The sequence below is a fragment of the Mchenga conophoros genome, linkage group LG22 (assembly GCF_057382185.1).
Source record: "Mchenga conophoros isolate Kocher_MC1m ecotype Shallow Benthic linkage group LG22, M_conophoros_male_GT1.1, whole genome shotgun sequence".
In the NCBI taxonomy this organism is placed as follows: Eukaryota; Metazoa; Chordata; class Actinopteri; order Cichliformes; family Cichlidae; genus Mchenga; species Mchenga conophoros.
The window spans coordinates 34529677-34546930 of NC_140546.1; the positions used below are offsets into that span (position 1 = coordinate 34529677).

A 17254-nucleotide genomic window follows, 5' to 3' on the forward strand; every position below is an offset into this window, starting at 1 on the left:
AGAATTTATGAAATTTAACGGAGTTAGAAGTTAGCAGGAAGTTAGCTCGCTAGTTTCCATCTAAGTATAATATTGCATGTTCACACCAAGAGATTTTCTAAATCAAATTAAGATGTACAGCTCTGCTATCACTTCACATAAATGAAGACAGGAAAGTAAACGTTTTGTGGGGTTAATGAAGTTGGGCTAGCTGGTATATAATGATGTGCTATGTGATCGCTAGCTACACAGCATAGACACAGTGAAGCTGGAGCACGCTAACTTTTCTCGATGTTTAGGGCCAAAATGCAATCGCATTGCAGGATTGTAAATCAGGGGTCTCGAACTCCATGCCTCGAAGGCCGGTGTCCTGCAGGTTTTAGATCTCACCCTGGGTCAACACACCTGTATCAAATAATTAGGTCATTACCAGGCCTCTGAAGAACTTCAAGACATGTTGAGGAGGTAATTTAGCCATTTAAATCAGCTGTGTTGGCTCAAGGACACATTTAAAACCTGCAGGACATCGGCCCTCAAGGCCCGGACTTCGAGACCCCTGCTGTAAATGGACAAAACTTCAGTCAGGAGAACAATCGAGATAATCCACCCAGTCATTAATATAGGTTAGTCATTAATATACTGCTGCATGGGCTGGGCTGCAGTTACACCCAGGTTTTAAAAACTGAGTTTTAAAATCAACAGTGGTAATGAAACCCTAGAGAGGCCGACAGTGATCACTGACTGTTTTTAGGGGCTTGTTGAGATTAGATAGACCAAGATGCAAAGCATTAAAACGTGTTAAAAGCACAACAGCCTTAAAAAACACAGATCAGTTTGAGCGTGGAAGCAGGATTCATCACGTCATCACTTATAGACCTGATTGTCGACCAGTCTAAGATAATATTTCGTAAACTCCAACATTACTCAGTGTTTTTCATCTGTGTAGAAAGACAGACCTCTATTCATCTGTTACTGATGAGGAGTTGGATCGTATTGTAAGTGAAGTCCACAGAAGCCATCCAAACACCGGCTACAAGCTAATGCATGGATTTCTGAATGCAAGAGGTGTGCGTGTCCCTGGTGAGTATAATAAGCCTGTTATTGAAATTTATGAATAAGTGATCTGTTAGTGAGCTCAGGAGGAAGCATCTCCCAGCCAACCCAGAATTTCATCAGTTGGGCCAGCCAGAAAGTCAGAAATGGAGTTAAGAAAACATTTAGTTAATTGTTCATCATGCTGCAGAGAATATACAGTGAAATTGTGAATTTCATACATTATAACTTTCAATGCTTATTATCAAGCATTTGCAATATGAGCAATAGCTTTATTTAAAAAAAAAAAAAAAAGGTGCCTATACCGGTTTCAATGAAGATCCGTAGAAATCCAGTGATGCGGCACATGGACTCAACATCAAATTCCTCATCTTCATCACTATCCTGAGCTGCCCATGTGATTTTGTCTATTACCATCTGATAGAACATGGAAGAGGACAACTTAGTCTACAGTACTGGTGAAAAGAATATATATTTTATCATTTTTATTAATAGGAAACAACAATTTCAGTATATTATATCATGGAAAGTTCGCCAAATACATTTATAAATAAGGTCTCATAAATCAGTGGTCCCCAACCACGGCCACGGAACGGTCGGTGAGTCATCAGGTAAAGGGGCTGTGAGAGTTGATGCTCAGGTGTGAAATTTATGGTTTTCAGGGTTTTTATCGTTAACTCTGTTTCCTTGGTTCTTTACCCGTGTGCTATGAATACATCTTTTTTGTTAGCGGTACTGGTTTTATTTTGTTGTATTAATCCACTACAGATTTAAGGCTGGTCTCTAAAAATACTGTCGGACATAAACCATTCCATGGTGCAAAAAAGGTTGGGGACCGCTCTTATCAGTGATGAGAAAGAACTGGTTTACCTGTGGTGTGAACTGCATTTCTGCCATTCATGGGAGAAGAAGCGGGACAACATCTGGCCTACTCGTTAGCAGGGGCCATACCATGACATCCTTGATTCCCTTTCTCTGCTGTTTGAGTTGGCGCATGGTTCTCCCAATAACCTTCCAGGCAGAGAGACACAAGCCATAGTATAAGAACAAATATCCTCCTGAATTCTACACAAGTTGGCACGGTAGAGGAAATTTACATGAAGACACACTGACGTGCTTTGCCATATCTATTTACACTGTAGTAGACTGTATACACCAAAGACAAATATAATAAATTTGCACAGTTTACAGTAATATACACTCAACAAAAATATAAACGCAACACCTTTGTTACTGCTCCCATTCCCCATGGGATGGACGTAGAGACCTAAAATTCATTCCAGATACACAATATAACCATCCCTCCCAAACAGTGGTCACACATCAGTCCAAATGTGTGGTAGTGGGCACATCTGCTATATTGAGATAATCCATCCCACCTCACAGGTGTGCCACATCAGGATGCTGATCTGACATCATGAGTAGTGCACAGGTGTACCTCAGACTGCCCACAACAAAAGGCCACCCTGGAATGTGCAGTTTTGTCTCACAGCAAAATGCCACAGATGCCACAAGCAATGAGGGAGCGTGCAATTGGCATGCTGACAGCAGGAATGTCAACCAGATCTGTCGCCCGTGCATTGAATGTTCATTTCTCAACCATAAGCCGTCTCCACAGGCGTTTCAGAGAATATGGCAGCACATCCAACCGGCCTCACAACCGCAGACCTCGTGTAACCACACCAGCCCAGGACCTCCACATCCAGCAGGTTCACCTCCAAGATCGTCTGAGACCAGCCACCCAGACAGCTGCTGGAACAATTGGTTTGCACAACCAAACAATTTCTGCACAAACTGTCAGAAACCGTCTCAGGGACGCTCAACTGCATGCCCGTCGTCCTCATCGGGGTCTTGACCTGACTCCAGCTCGTCGCCGTAACAGACTTGTGTGGGCAAATGCTCACATTCGATGGCGTCTGGCACGTTGGAGAGGTGTGCGCTTCACGGATGAATCATGGTTCACATTGTTCAGGGCAGATGGCAGCTGAGAATGTCCCAGTTCTTGCATGGCCAGCATACTCACCGAACATGTCACCCATTGAGCATGTTCGGGATTTGCTTGACCGGCGTATACGACAGCGTGTACCAGTTCCCACGAATATCCAACAACCTCGCACAGCCATTGAAGTGGAATGGACCAACATTCCACAGGCCACAATTGACAATCTGATAGACTCCATGCGACGATGTGTTGCACTGCATGAGGCAAATGGTGGTCACACCAGATACTGACCGGTTCTGGGTCCCCAGACCCCCAATAGCGCAAAAAACTGCACATTCCAGGGTGGCCTTTTGTTGTGGGCAGTCTGAGGTACACCTGTGCACTACTCATGATGTCAGATCAGCATCCTGATGTGGCACACCTGTGAGGTGGGATGGATTATCTCAATATAGCAGATGTGCCCACTACCACACATTTGGACTGCTTTGTGACCACTGTTTGGGAGGGATGGTTATATTGTGTATCTGGAATGAATTTTAGGTCTCTACGTCCATCCCATGGGGAATGGGAGCAGTAACAAAGGTGTTGCGTTTATATTTTTGTTGAGTGTACTTTTCAATTCACACACACATCTTTTATGGGGGCTTTGTTATTTTCCCAACATCAAACCACATTCTGCAGTAAAAAAAAATAAATAAAAAAAATTGCTAAGGTAACCTTTTTCATTAACTACAATGTGTCTTTAATTCCTATTTAAGTGCAAAACGTGGTAATGCAGACTTGAGATAACTGTTCTGCTGAAGGCATAACTGATGGGTGAGTGGGCAGATTCCCTTTCTAAATCAAGTAGTGATTTGGAATGTGTTTATTTTAAGAAGGGAATTTTAAAAACACAAACATACAGTAAATTTTTTAACTGCTGTCAGTATACTACAGCCTGAAGATATTTTGTAACGGGATTTCTGTGTTTGAAGTTTCATCTTGTGTGCGCGCATTTGTGGAATTAGGGTGTGAGTGCCAACACTTCCAAGTATGAAGGAAAAGGTCAGCTTTTCGTTATGAAAAACTATGTGCATGATTTAAGAAGAAGAATAATTTTAACTTGACTGGGAGAATGGTAAATTTTAGTGCTTAAAAACCAAATATTTACAAAACTAATTTCGGCACTAATAAAAAGGGGGGGGGGGGGGAAGGAAACATGACCATTGCCTGCCAGTGTTGAAGAAAAAGCTACTCTATACAAATCCGTCTGCTTATTAATTTCAACAACTACAACAATGTCTTTGATACTTAACCAGCAAGAACCTACCGCATGCACTAGAAGTTTGTTATGCAGCCATCTCCTATTTGTTTTATTTACTGCTGGGAGATCCCAAGACAGGGAAAGATCAGAGACTGTGTCTTGCTGTTCCTGAGTTCTTCGAGTTCAAGCTAAAATTAAGATTAAACAAGTTATTATGGTAGTCCACACACTAATTGTAATTCAATTATTTTTTTAATTTTACATACCATTTGTATGATACTCCGGATGTGCAGATCAGGACAGTCTTCTATAACAATTGTTGCCAATTCCGGGTCACCATTGAACAGCACGTGAATTATTGCAGGACTTAATCCTGTGACACGGGGACCATCATGCAAAAAGGTGTGGGCCAACATCCTTCCTGCAACCCGGAAGAGGCTGCTCTCGATAAGTACCTCTGATGTTGCTGGGACCAGATGGTCCGGTTCACCCTCAAATAGCAGTGTTCGACCCATTCCTCCTAGAAGTACCAAGAAAGCAGGGTTTTCTTTATTTTACTTTTTTAAATTTGCCAGTGCTTTATGTAAAACTGAATTTTCAAAATTATCACAAGCTTTAAAACAAGGAGAGTAAGGTAATTATGATAATATATACCAATATTGTCCTTTAGTTAATTTTAAAAAAAAAAAAAAATCCAGACACAAACACCACATAAGAGTAAAATACATTTAAAAGTGGTGAAATACCGTGTATAGGAATTTATTTTACTTATGTATTAATCACATTATTTTATCGTATGATGCCTTGGTGCCACTGGATTTTAACAAGTCTCACACTCCTACAGCAAGACAAATGATGGGGGTCTAGGTAAGGAAGTTAGGGGAGCAGACGACTCCACAGGAAGAGTCTTTTGTCTCTTCGAGGACTCTGGGAGGTAGCAAGGGAGTGTGAACCTTAAGGTGTGAAACATTGTGTACTGCCTTTTGTTCCTGGAGAAGGTATTTAACTGAGAGCCATGCTGGGCTCAGAGAGACTCTGCTGACCGTCTGTCCCGCGGACATGCAGGCTCCACCAAGCTTGGTTGTCTGTTCTTTGTGTGTTTGGATTAAAGAATGTTAGCTACCGCTCGTCTGCAGGCTTTATTTAAATGGAAAAATTCCACAACAAAAGCATATGAAAATAGTGGTACACTTACCAAGATCTACTCTGAATCCAAACTGGAGTTTGGATATTATTGTTGTCACAAAGTACCGCATCACCCCTTGTCCAACAGCAGCATCACCTGGAATAAAATACAGATGATTACACTGTACAAAAAAAATTGCTGAGTATTATTGCCAAACCTATTTAATTAAAAACATTGTTTATTTATTGTTTTTTTTTTTTTTTAAAGAGAAAGCAATATTATTTTGGTTGGAATCCTAGAATTCTGACCCTGCCAGAAAACAAAAAAAGAGGAGTATTGTACAATACACATTTATATTAATAGTGGTAAGGTATATTATTTAGGACCACTGGGCCCATTCACAACAAACTTATTAACCTGTAACAAATTAAATTTATTTAATATTCAATTCAGTTTTTCACTGTAACAGGGCTACTTCTGTGTGATAGAGTAAAAACACTATAACTGTCATTGTAGTTAGCATGATTGGCCAACGGAGCTCATCGTATGATGCATTTCAGCCACATGAAATCAGTAAGCCACTAAGACAACTCCATTAAAAGACATTTAACTAATTAAATTTATTTAACACAATATATTTCTATTACTTTTTTTTCCGTCCAATATCCCTTATAAATGTAGACCTTAAAATAATCTGCAAAGCTCTCTCAAAGAGACTGGAGAAAATAACCCCCCTCTTAATTCATCCTGACCAAACTGGTTTCATAAAAGGTAGGCACTCATCAACAAATACACGTAGATTACTTAATTTGATAGACTACTCATACAGTAAAAACCTAGAAACTACAATATTCTCTTTAGACGCAGAAAAAGCATTTGACAGAGTTAACTGGAAATTTCTATTTGCAACTTTACACAAATTTGGTTTTGGATCCTCTTTCATAAACTGGTTAAAAATATTATATAATTCCCCAACAGCTTGTGTTAGAACAAATGACCAGACATCCTCCAGCTTCTGTCTCTTGAGGGGCACCAGGCAGGGATGCCCACTCTCCCCTTCACTATTTGCAATTTTTATCGAACCACTAGCAGCAGCAATTAGACAGAATTCAGTAATTAAGGGCATAAAATGCAAGAACGTGGAACATAAAATCAGCCTTTATGCGGATGATGTGTTACTCTTTCTCCAAAATTCACAAACCAATATCTCTGGGGTGATTGAATTGATAAACTCTTTTGCAAGAATATCAGATTACTCAATTAACTGGTCAAAATCTACAGTCCTACCGATTAATTGCTCCCTCCATAATTCCTCTTCTACACCACTGCAATTGGGAAATATAAAATATTTAGGTATTAATGTTTCTCCCAAGCTTGCAGATCTAACTAAATTAAACCATATCCCACTTTTAAAGAAGGTAGAAGATGATCTGGCTAGATGGAAATGTCTACCCATATCACTCATGGGAAGGGTTGCCGCTATAAAAATGATGGTCTTACCAAAAATAAATTATTTATTCTCAATGATCCCAACTAAACCGCCACAAGATTGGTTCAGATCTCTAGATTCATGTATGTCCAAATTCCTTTGGAAAAATAAACCCCCACGTATAAGCTTAAAAACACTACAAAAGACCAAAGATAAAGGAGGACTAGAACTGCCTAACTTTCAGCACTACTTCTTAGCAAACAGGCTTCAGTTTATCTCAGGATGGCTAAAACATACCCTCTTAGATGAACCTTGGCTAGATGTAGAACAAGCACTCTGCAATAATCTAGAGATCTCAGACCTACCATTTATCAGCTCAAACATCCAACGACATGAATGCTTTAAAAGCATCAACATCAGCTCTTCTCTGACAGCATGGTGGGAGTTTCTAAAATTGACGGCGTCTTCATTAATCCCATGCAAACGTACACCTATCTGGAACAACCCTGACATATTACAAAACAATAATATGATAAACTTTTCAGATTGGAGTGATAAAGGAATCAAATATTTAGAACATATACTAGAAGGAACAGAATTTATTTCATTTGACGGACTAGTTACACAATATGGGATCAACAAGAAAAGATTTTTAGAATATCAACAAATTAAATCCATAGTAAAAAAGAAATTTAAACCGGGTCAAGTTGAACTACAAACACCACCAAGTGTGGTTCAATTTCTTACTCTTAAAACCCCCAAATTACTATCCAAAATATACAGAATGCTTTCTAAAACAGATGAATCAATATCACTTCCTATTGCAAAATGGGAAGCGGATTTATCAGTTAACTTAGACCTAAACTTCTGGTCTCAGATTTGCTTAAAAACCTTTCATCTAATTAGAAATCCCAGTCTTCAATTAATTCAATACAAAATATTACATAGAGTGCACTATACAGGTCATCGGATGTTCAAGATGGGCTTTACGTCTACCAACAACTGCTCACACTGCCAAACCAATTCACCGGACAATTATATCCACGCTCTTTGGTTCTGTCCACCAGTTCAGAAGTTTTGGCGCGAGATATGTGAAGACTTATCGAAGTGTCTGAAATGTAACATTCCAACTTCCCCCTTAGTGTGTTTGTTAGGCAGCTTAGATAATGTCACTTCAGAAAAGAATATAGCCCATATGGTTTTCACTGCCCTATGCATAGCCAAGAAAACAGTCCTCATGAACTGGAAAAATAAAAATAATCTTAATTCTAACCAATATAGAAATGATCTATTAGATTACATTAGTCTTGATACAGCCTCTGCCACCACATCAGATCAATTGCTCTGGGCTCCTTTGATCAGCTCCATCACCTAGTGGGGGTGGGGGGTCATAGTTTGGTCCCGCCTTCACTGTTGTGATTGGTGTGGGGGTAGGGACAGGCTTAGGGCGTCGGGGGGTTCCCCGGAGGCATCTTCCTTGGGGGGCTCAACCCGGGGTAGCGGTCATGTCCGGTTAGGGGCTCTGTTGCCTCTCAGGTGACTGTTTCCTCGCGGCTGCGTGCAGCGGGGCTAGGGGAGGGTCTGTGCTGACGGACGTGGGTTACTGACCTGGTAGCCTGGCTGCCCCTGGGTGGCTCCATCTCTGGGCTGGGGCCCGGGCCGGGCCTCGGGGGCTTGGGTCCTGGTTGGTGTGTTGCCGGGGTTGTGGGCGGGTGGGTGCATGGGGGCCCACCCCTGGAGCAGGGTGCCACCGGTGCATCGAGCCACCTGGGGGGCTCTTCAACTGGTGGGGGAGATTGTCACATCTTGCAGGAGCTTTCCTCTCCTCGGGACTTCTTTGCAGGAGGGGGAGATACAGGAGAGGTGGAGGAAGATCTCAGCCTGGGTGTTTATTGTCTTATGTAGTCTGGAAGATGAGTGGATGGTGGGGTGGGTGCAGTTTTCTCTGTGGTGGGGTTGGGTGGACTGTCCCGGGCTCTGTGGGGCCGGGCGGCGCTGCTGCACTGGGCCCCGGTCTGGATGGGCCTGGGCCCCCTTTCCCTGGCGGGTCGCGGAGTGTGGGGGTGCCTACTGGGGTCAGCGGGGGAGCTGACCCCAGGGAGGGGTGCTTTGCCCCTCCCTTCCTTCCCTCCCCATCTCCAGCTGCCTCCCTCTTCCCGCTCCACCACAACCACCCACACATGCAGGGCCTTGGAGTAGGGGTATGTCACCAGGGTGCAGAGGAGGCTAACCCCCCCTCTGTCCCCTTCTGGCTGCCTCTGCCTCAATTTTATCCCACAACTTAGACATTCACATTACTCACACTCTCATTACACATACATATAGGATCTTGGGGGTGGGCACGATACACGGAGTCCAAAGTACCATCAGGGTGTACACCCCACCCCTGGCATCGTTGCCCACCTCTCAATTTTAAATGCACATAGACATTGAGGGCTAGCAGGAGGGACCATGCGCTTACCTGCTGCTCTCTGGCAGGTAGCTCCAAGCCCTCCTGGGTTTTAAATGCACCTTAAAACACACATGCATCAACACTACAATGAGCGGGTGGAGGGAGGTTTGGAGTCTTCTCTCACCCCCATTCTCTGCGACCTGCTGGAGCAGGGGGGCTAGGAGGAGGAGTTGGCCGTCCGACTGCGGTCTGGAGTGTGGAGCCTTCCTGCTGCTGCGGAGTCGGGGCGGTCTGCCTCCCCCCACCGCAGGGAAAAGGGAAACACCACCTGGGTCTGGGTGCAGTTCCCCCCTCCAGGGGCGGGGGCACCTAGACCCGGTTTGTAGAGTACGCTTGGGGAGTGTGATCGTGTGTACAACGTCTCTTTATGTCTGTCTCCACGTTGGTTGAGTGTGGAGTAAGTGCATATGAGAGCATGAGGGTGGGAATGGATGTTTGTATCTGTGTGTGCCTGTATGTCTGTGTCTATATGTCAGGTTGGGTGTCAGGCGCCACCTCTCTGGGGACATCTCAGGCCCTCCAAGGTTTGGAGGCCTATCTCCCCCCACCACCACTTCCCCTGCCAGTGGCGGACCCCCTCAGACATCGGTGCGTTGGTGGTTCTTTGTGTCCGGGGATGGGCGTCCAGGTACACACCGGCTCACTCCTTGGCGGCCGCTTATCGGGGCCTGGAGCCTGGGGCTCGCTCGGGCCACTTCGGAGGTGGGGTGCCCCCGGCCTCTCGGCCTGGGGCTCGGTCACTCAGGCGCAGCTGGCTGCCGGCGGAGCTCACGGGCGCGTCACTGCAACTCCCCCTGGCTTCTGCTCCGCGGCTGCTGAGTGAGCCCTCATCTGGGACTCTCCTCAGCTCTTTCCGGGACAGTGGCGCAGCTGCCCCTCTGTTGGTCTTCCTTGGTCTCTTGTGTTCTGGGGGCCTCTGGATGTCTGGAGTTTTGATCTCCTCCACACCTGCTTCATGCCCTGGAGGACGGGGCTGTGGCCCCCCCACACCCTCTAGCAGATTATTACATGAAGGAACCTTTTAAAAAACAAAAAACAAGCGCGTCCATGCTCACAGGTGTACACACGGGTGATCACACCCACAAACTACACCCTTTTTGGCTCCTACCTCAAAGCACACTGTGTTCTGTTGATCTTATGTGCTGCACAATAATGTTTAACATTTAGTATTTACTGTCATATTCCCATATATCATTGTGATGTTGTTTATTCTATTACTCTTGTTCTCTTCTGCTTGCTTTCTTTTTTCTTTCTCAGCAGGTGATCCAGGTGATTGATATATGCATTTTTTTTTTCTGCCCGTTCTGTTGGTTTTTGTCTTTTGCCCTTCTCCCCCGTCCCTCTTCTCAGCTGTTTCTCTTTCCCTCTTTCTTTCTCCTCTTCTTTCCCCCAGTCAAGTCTGTCCCGTATTCAGTAAGTGAAAATAAAATAAACAATAAAAGGTGAATCAAATGGACCATTACGGCAAGGCTGGGATGGTCAGTTTGGTAAAGTAAATCCGTTGGGCATCCTTCTTTGCCTTTAGACAACAATTCTGATGGCAAAAGAGCCAAACGGGACAGGCCAAAAAAAATAAAATAAAATAAAAAATAAATAAATATATATGTATATATATATATATATATATATATATATATATATATATTACTAACCATCAAGGGTACAATGAAGTGGACATGCCCATTCTTGTTGCTGTTTATAGAATGAGAGAAGTGCCCGGTCTCTGTCCTCCTCAGAGTCCCTCACATCCATCCTCAGCTGAAGTGGTGTCCCAGATGCATGTTCCCGAAGTAGATTTTCTCTGAAAACTTTGGCAGCATGAGCTGGATCTTTAATCACCACCCAATCTAGACCGCAAAAATAAATGAAACAATTACACATAGAAAAAACCGTCTTAACATGTTACATGCAGATATGCATTCCTTTACAGTCAAAGATGAAGAACACCTGAAAAATGTCATTCAGTGCAGCACCAAAAGGCAAATGGCCTAGTACCTATATAGTGTTTTACCACGAACACTAAAAGGCCTTTATACTACAGTCGCATTCACCCAATCAATCTTCTAATACATATTACCAGAAATATTCTAAATATTCCATTTCTGCACAGAATGAGGTTTGATTCCTGGTTTCAGTTACCCTAGCATCACTTTCAGGGTTTCCAAACAACATTAAGAACCCAAGAAAGTATTTTAACATTAATAGTCATGAATTATATTGTTGATTACATGCAGTACTATTTATTTTAAAGTAATTTTATTAAAGGTAATATTTTATTACTGAATGAATGTAAGTTGTTTGCAAACTTATAGCAGCTCTATGTGTTTACACAAACCATTGTCAGGTTCTTTGTGAACAAATTCCTCAGTACCAGTTACTACTGCACTTTGAGCTGAGGTTTCTGATGTTTCAGGCCTAACTGGCACACTTTCACTGACTGTGGCTGGCTCTCTATCATTTTCTTCAACATGGCCTCCCTCTCGTTCTCTATGTGATTCCTGCGTGGATGTCCTTGAAGTTAACAAAATTGACATTGTCATACTCTCTCATTTTCCTAATGTAAAATGAATATGTAGTACACATATGTCTTTGTTAGTACTTACCCAGCACAGCTGTCTCTGTGCATTTTTATTTCAGAAAAGGAAAATTCCTTCTGACAAGTAATACAGGAGATGAGTGGACCAGAGGCATGACCTGAGCTCTCCTAAAAGATAAAAAACATCCATTTATAAATGTAAATTCCACAATGCTATTTATTTATATTATTATGTGTGAAATGATGACAATATAGATTTATGTACACAATCAAAGTGTAAGTCCTGTTGAAGTGGACGGATGTAGATTGTAGCCTGCCCAATCACTGCAGATGGGTCTTTCAGATACGCAATGGTATATCCAGTGCTGGGACATTGAAGCAATGCAAGATTTCGACTACGAGTAGATCCTGTAATTTTTAGAAACTCAAATCCTCCCCCTTCTTGGAGCTTTGGAAACACTTCCATCAGTTTAGTTCTTACAGTCTCGGGATCATTGTCATTCCCTGTATTTAAAAGAATAAACAGATAATCTCCATTCAATCAAACACCCACATATTTGAAAACAAGCCAGTACTATCTAATAGCCACAAAATAACAATCACACAGTTGAAATTTAAGTCCAATTTAAATTAAAATGACCAAATATTTATCACATTCACGGTAAAAATTATAAAAACAAAAAACAAACAAAAAAACCCTACAGTGAACCACAATCAAAACTGGGCTCTGGTAAATTTCTACTATCAGACTTACCTGAAAATGTCACTTTTTGCTCTCCAAGTCCTGCAGCATGGAGGTCTGCTTTAAGCTGAATGCTTGGAACTTTGTTAGCTTTGTGATCAGCCAAGCAACAGAACGTATGTGTGTAGCTTCTTCTAGGTACTAGGCTCTGTGCTGACCGTCTTATCATATTTCTTCTACTCCCACCATTATACGGAGCAAAGAGCCTTGCTAGCTCGGCTGCAACACAAAGAAAATATCCCAGCGGAACAGACCACCAGTCAGCTACAACAGTCTGAACTTTCAGCTTAGCATCATTTTAAACGTCACTAACGCTACACATCAGCACCAGGCATGGTGCTGCAAAATAAGGGCGTTTTACTGACTATCTAGTTTCATGCCCCATCCACACACAACGAAAGTGAGTCACACACAAAGCATAATTAGCTAACTACCACACATAAACCTAGGTGCACAACCCCCGCCCACTGAAATTTAGATGCTCATATGAATTGCTAAGATTTAACTGTGTGCTAAGTCATCAATTAGTATAACACGTGGCTGACGTTACTTACTTTGGACAGGTGTATGTAATGGTGCCGCAGGTATCTGCTGTGTCTGAGCTGACGGAGTTGGGGAATTTGTCCTCAGAGCTTCTTCAATTAAATTCGCTGCTTCTCTCAGCAGCTCCGGACAGCTTTTTGACATTTCTCGTACACGTCGTGCAATGTATCAATTGAGGTACACAACTATTGTCAAGTGTCTTGATTTTTATGGCGGCAACTTCTTGCTTCCAACTGCATAGCGCATCCAAGCAAAGTTAAAAAATGAATATCACCACCTAAAGGATCGGAGTGAGATTTAATGGGAGTACATCAATCATCAGCTTGTGGGGATAGGTTAATTGGATAATCCAAATTGCCACTAGGTGTGAATGTGTGAATGAATGTGAGTGCGAATGGTTGTCTGTCCCTGTGTGTTGGCTCTGTGACAGACTGGCGACCTGTCCAGAGCGTACCCCGCCTCTCACCCTATGACAGCTGGGATAGGCTCCAGCGCCCCCCGCGACCCTGAAAAGGATAAGCGGAAGCGAATGGATGGATGGATGGACATCAATCTATTATCAGGGATCGATCTGTGTGGACTTGCTTTACAGTTTAACCAATCAGATGTCAGACAAGCTACAGGGAGAGCGTTAACCCCGCCTCCTTGCTGTGATGGGTGAGGCTGACAGATAAAATTATTTCATGATGAGAGCCAGGCGCCAGGACTGCCAAAATGAAATAAATAAATATATCATTAAATAATTAATTAAATGTGTCAATAATTAATTAATTAAATGTGTCAATAATTAATTAAAATGTGAAATACATAAATAATTAATTAAATGTGTCAATAATTAATTAATTAAGGGAGGAGATTCTTTTAAACAAACAATGAAATTGCTTTGTGACATATATCCCAAGGTAATCAAAGTGATCTGTGACTATTTTAAAGGGAACATTTACCAAATCCAGATTTCAAGCACTCTCGTTAATCAAAAACAGTTCACTCTTATTTATATTAATTTTGTGTCCAGAGAGGTGACTAAAAGCATTCAGTATATTAAGTACAGCGGGTAAGGAGGTAAGCTGGTTGGAAAGAAATAGAAGAAGGTCATCGGCATACAGTGAAACTCTATGCTCAATCCCCGCCCCCCCCCTCCATATGCCCTTTATGTGCCCGCTACCATGGACTGCAATCGCTAATGGCTCAATTGCAAGGGCAAAAAGCAAAGGGCTTAAAGGGCAGCCCTGTGTCGCTCCATGGTGGAGCCTAAAATGGTCAGAGTAGCGACAGTTAGTTACCACTGAAGCTGTGGGGCTTGCGTAAAGAAGTTTGATCCATGAGCAAAATAAGGGGCCCATTCCAAACCTTTCTAAAGTAAAAAACAAATATTCCCACTCCACCCTATCAAATGCTTTTTCCGAGTCCATAGCAATAAGGCATTCAGGCACAACATGGCTGGGGGCATAGATAATATTAAAAAGTCGCCATATGTTAAAGAAGGCGTGCCGATTTTTTATAAAGCCAGTTTGGTCGGGAGATATTATAGCAGGAAGAATTTTTTCCAGCCTGTGCGCCAGCAGCTTAGACAGAATTTTAACATCCATGTTTAACAGAGATATAGGTCTATAGGAAGCACAGTCAGTCGGGTCCTTGCCCTTCTTAAGTAACACTGTGATACAGGCCTGGTAGCATGATGAAGGAAGTGCCCCAGAGTCTAGCGACTCTGTAAAAACTTCGCAAAGGAAAGGGGCCAAATCGTCCGAGAATTTTTTTTATAAAAGTCTGCAGAAAATCCATCAGGGCCTGGAGATTTCCCAGATTTCATAGATGCTATTGCCGCCTGAATTTCCGGCTTTGAGATAGGGGCTTCCAGAGTCTGTCTGAGCTCTGGGGAAAGCGAGGGCATATCAATGGAGTCAAAGAAACCATGTAAATCTTTTACATTAACAGTAGATTCTGATGTATATAAGCCTTCTGATCCCTAGTCACCACTCCATCGTCTGCCTTCAAGCCAGTTATAATTTGTTTAGCCCTAATACCACGCAGTTGGGTGGCCAAAAGCTTACCGGTCTTTCCACCGTGTTCGTAAAAATCGCTCTTGCTCCTAATCAGACATCCTTCCACTTGTCGAGTGGAAAGTAGATTGTGTTTGGTTTGTAAACTTAAGCGTTCTTTGTATAGCGCCGGTGATGGTGACTGAGTGTACTGCCTGTCGATGTTTAAAATCTGGTCTGAAATAAGCTTCTGTTCCCGCTGTGCACACTGTCTTTTAAATGCTGCCACTGAGATGATTTCTCCTCTCAGAAATGCCTTCAGAGCCTTAAAACAGGCGTTGAAAAAATTGCATATCATCAAAATTGGGTGCATAAAGATTAGCCAAAGTCACAGACCTGTCGCAGAGTTTGCCAGACACTATTATAAACCGTCCGTTTTTGTCTGACACAAGATTAGATGGAACAAATGGGATGTTCCGATCGATAAGAATAGCTGTACCCCTAGCCTTTGCTTTAAAATTAGAGTGAAACATCTGTCCTGACCAACATTTTGCCAAGCGTGAGTGATCTGAATCCTGCAAGTGAGTCTCTTGCAAAAAAACTACCCCGGGCTTAAATTGCTTCAGACGTGATAAGGCTCTCTTTCGCTTTATTGGGTGGTTCAACCCCCTCACATTCCAGCTAAAAAAGGTAAGATTACCACTCATCAAGGAAGTCCCACATTTTTATGTACAGAGTTGCCCAAGGAGGGAAGGGAGGGGACCAAAACAAAACAAACAAAAAAAAAAACCATGACAACCAACCCCACCCCAGAAAGAAAATGCAATACAATAACATACTGTGTAAAAAAAAAAAAAACCCTAAAACAATACCACCCACCAATATCCCCCAGCAGGTTGCATTAAAAAGCAACCGCGTAAGCCCCTGCTTTCTTCCCATATTAGTCAAGAACTCCCCGTACCACTAGCATCATACCTGCACCCTTGAACAGTAGCCCCTAAACTCGAGCCAGAGACTCAGTTTTCAGGCCAGGAAGAAGAGAAAGAAGAAAGAACAAAAAACAAATCAACCAAACAACAAACCAGTTTTACCTTAAAATGGACAGCAAAGAATATATTGCTATGCCAACAGCACGGCTGTATAATGTCAGTCACAACGAGGACGCCACTTAGGCTAGTCCGACCCGTTATAGTTGCAAATTAGGGTGAGTGCTCTAACCGGCTTCAATGTCCAACTCAGGATGGAGAGCTTCGGTTTTCTTCCATGGTTTGAATGAAGCGAGAGGCCTCCTCAACTGACTCCAATCGCCGGATTTTCCCATCTGAAAGAGTAACGCGGAGCCTGGCGGGGAAGAGAAGGGAAGGACAAAGGCCTCTCCAGTATAACTCGGCCATAACATCCTTATACTGGGCTCGCTGCTTCGGGACGTCGGCGTTGTAATCCTCATAAAACTAGAGTTTATGTCCGCAGTACTCCAACGTCCCTCGGCGTCTCCGTGCTTCCCTCATCAGCAGCTCCTTAATCTGGAAGCGGTGGAAGCGGATAATGACTTCCATCAGGGCCCGGTTTGGGCATAAGGCTACGGTGGGCTCTGTCAAGCTCCGGGGGGATGGCAAAGTTTGTGCGCCGAAGACCTCCACCAGCAGCCGGGAAAAGAACTCAGTTGGCCAAGGACCCGGCTCCACCGATTCCGGCAAACCCACCAGACGAATGTTCTGCCTTCTGCTTCTACTCTCCAGGTCAGAAAGTTTAGTTTTGAAAAGTTTGTTTTCCTCCTGTAGTGAATCATACTTAGCTTCGAGCGCTGCTAAATGCTGAACAACATCAACTGCGTTTGATTCAAGCTCACCAATACGTAGTTCTTGATTTGCAACTTCCGCTTGAATCTTGTCCAACTTACCGTTAATCACATCCGATGTAGTCTTAAAATCTGCGGCTATGGCTGTTCTGTGCTGTTCGAGCAGGGCGACAAGCGCCGGGTTCAGGGCTGCACTAGCATCGTCTGCTGCGCCAGCTTTAGCACAGCTCTCGCCAGTAAGGTTTTTCTCGGTTTGTCTCCTTCCCTTGAACATCCTTCCAGTGTGACACTTAAATGACCCAAAAAATTCGTATCGAACAGCAAAATGGGGCTCAGAGAGTAAAATTTTAAAAAAAGTTAGGCAGGTGCTACTGGCCGACACACCTTACTCCATTGCCGGAAAACAGATGTCCCCTGCAAACCTAACCTCGT

The 17254-nt window shown here is 43.2% G+C and overlaps 1 protein-coding gene across 1 annotated transcript; it reads right to left on the reverse strand.

Moving 5' to 3' along the window:
• Positions 1-1929: 1929 nt before the first annotated feature.
• Positions 1930-17096, reverse strand: LOC146549802 (uncharacterized). Its single transcript, XM_085261710.1, has 6 exons — positions 16925-17096; positions 10877-11071; positions 5413-5499; positions 4448-4737; positions 4284-4379; positions 1930-2043 (listed from the first exon to the last, which is right to left on the reverse strand). Exons 1-6 carry the CDS (start codon positions 17094-17096, stop codon positions 1930-1932), a joined length of 954 nt encoding a protein of 317 aa, XP_085117836.1.
• Between the last annotated feature and the right edge of the window lie 158 nt (positions 17097-17254).

What these genes read in the sequence shown, in the direction of transcription:
- LOC146549802 (XM_085261710.1), bottom strand. Translation starts at nt 17,096, where the DNA reads ATGTTCAAGGGAAGGAGACAAACCGAGAAAAACCTTACTGGCGAGAGC. An exon ending in TGGATTCAGAGTAGATCTTG is followed by an intron (nt 4,738 to 5,412) that starts GTAAGTGTACCA and finishes TGGTACTTCTAG; the next exon opens with GAGGAATGGGTCGAACACTG. An exon ending in ACAAACTTCTAGTGCATGCG is followed by an intron (nt 2,044 to 4,283) that starts GTAGGTTCTTGC and finishes TCTGCCTGGAAG; the next exon opens with GTTATTGGGAGAACCATGCG.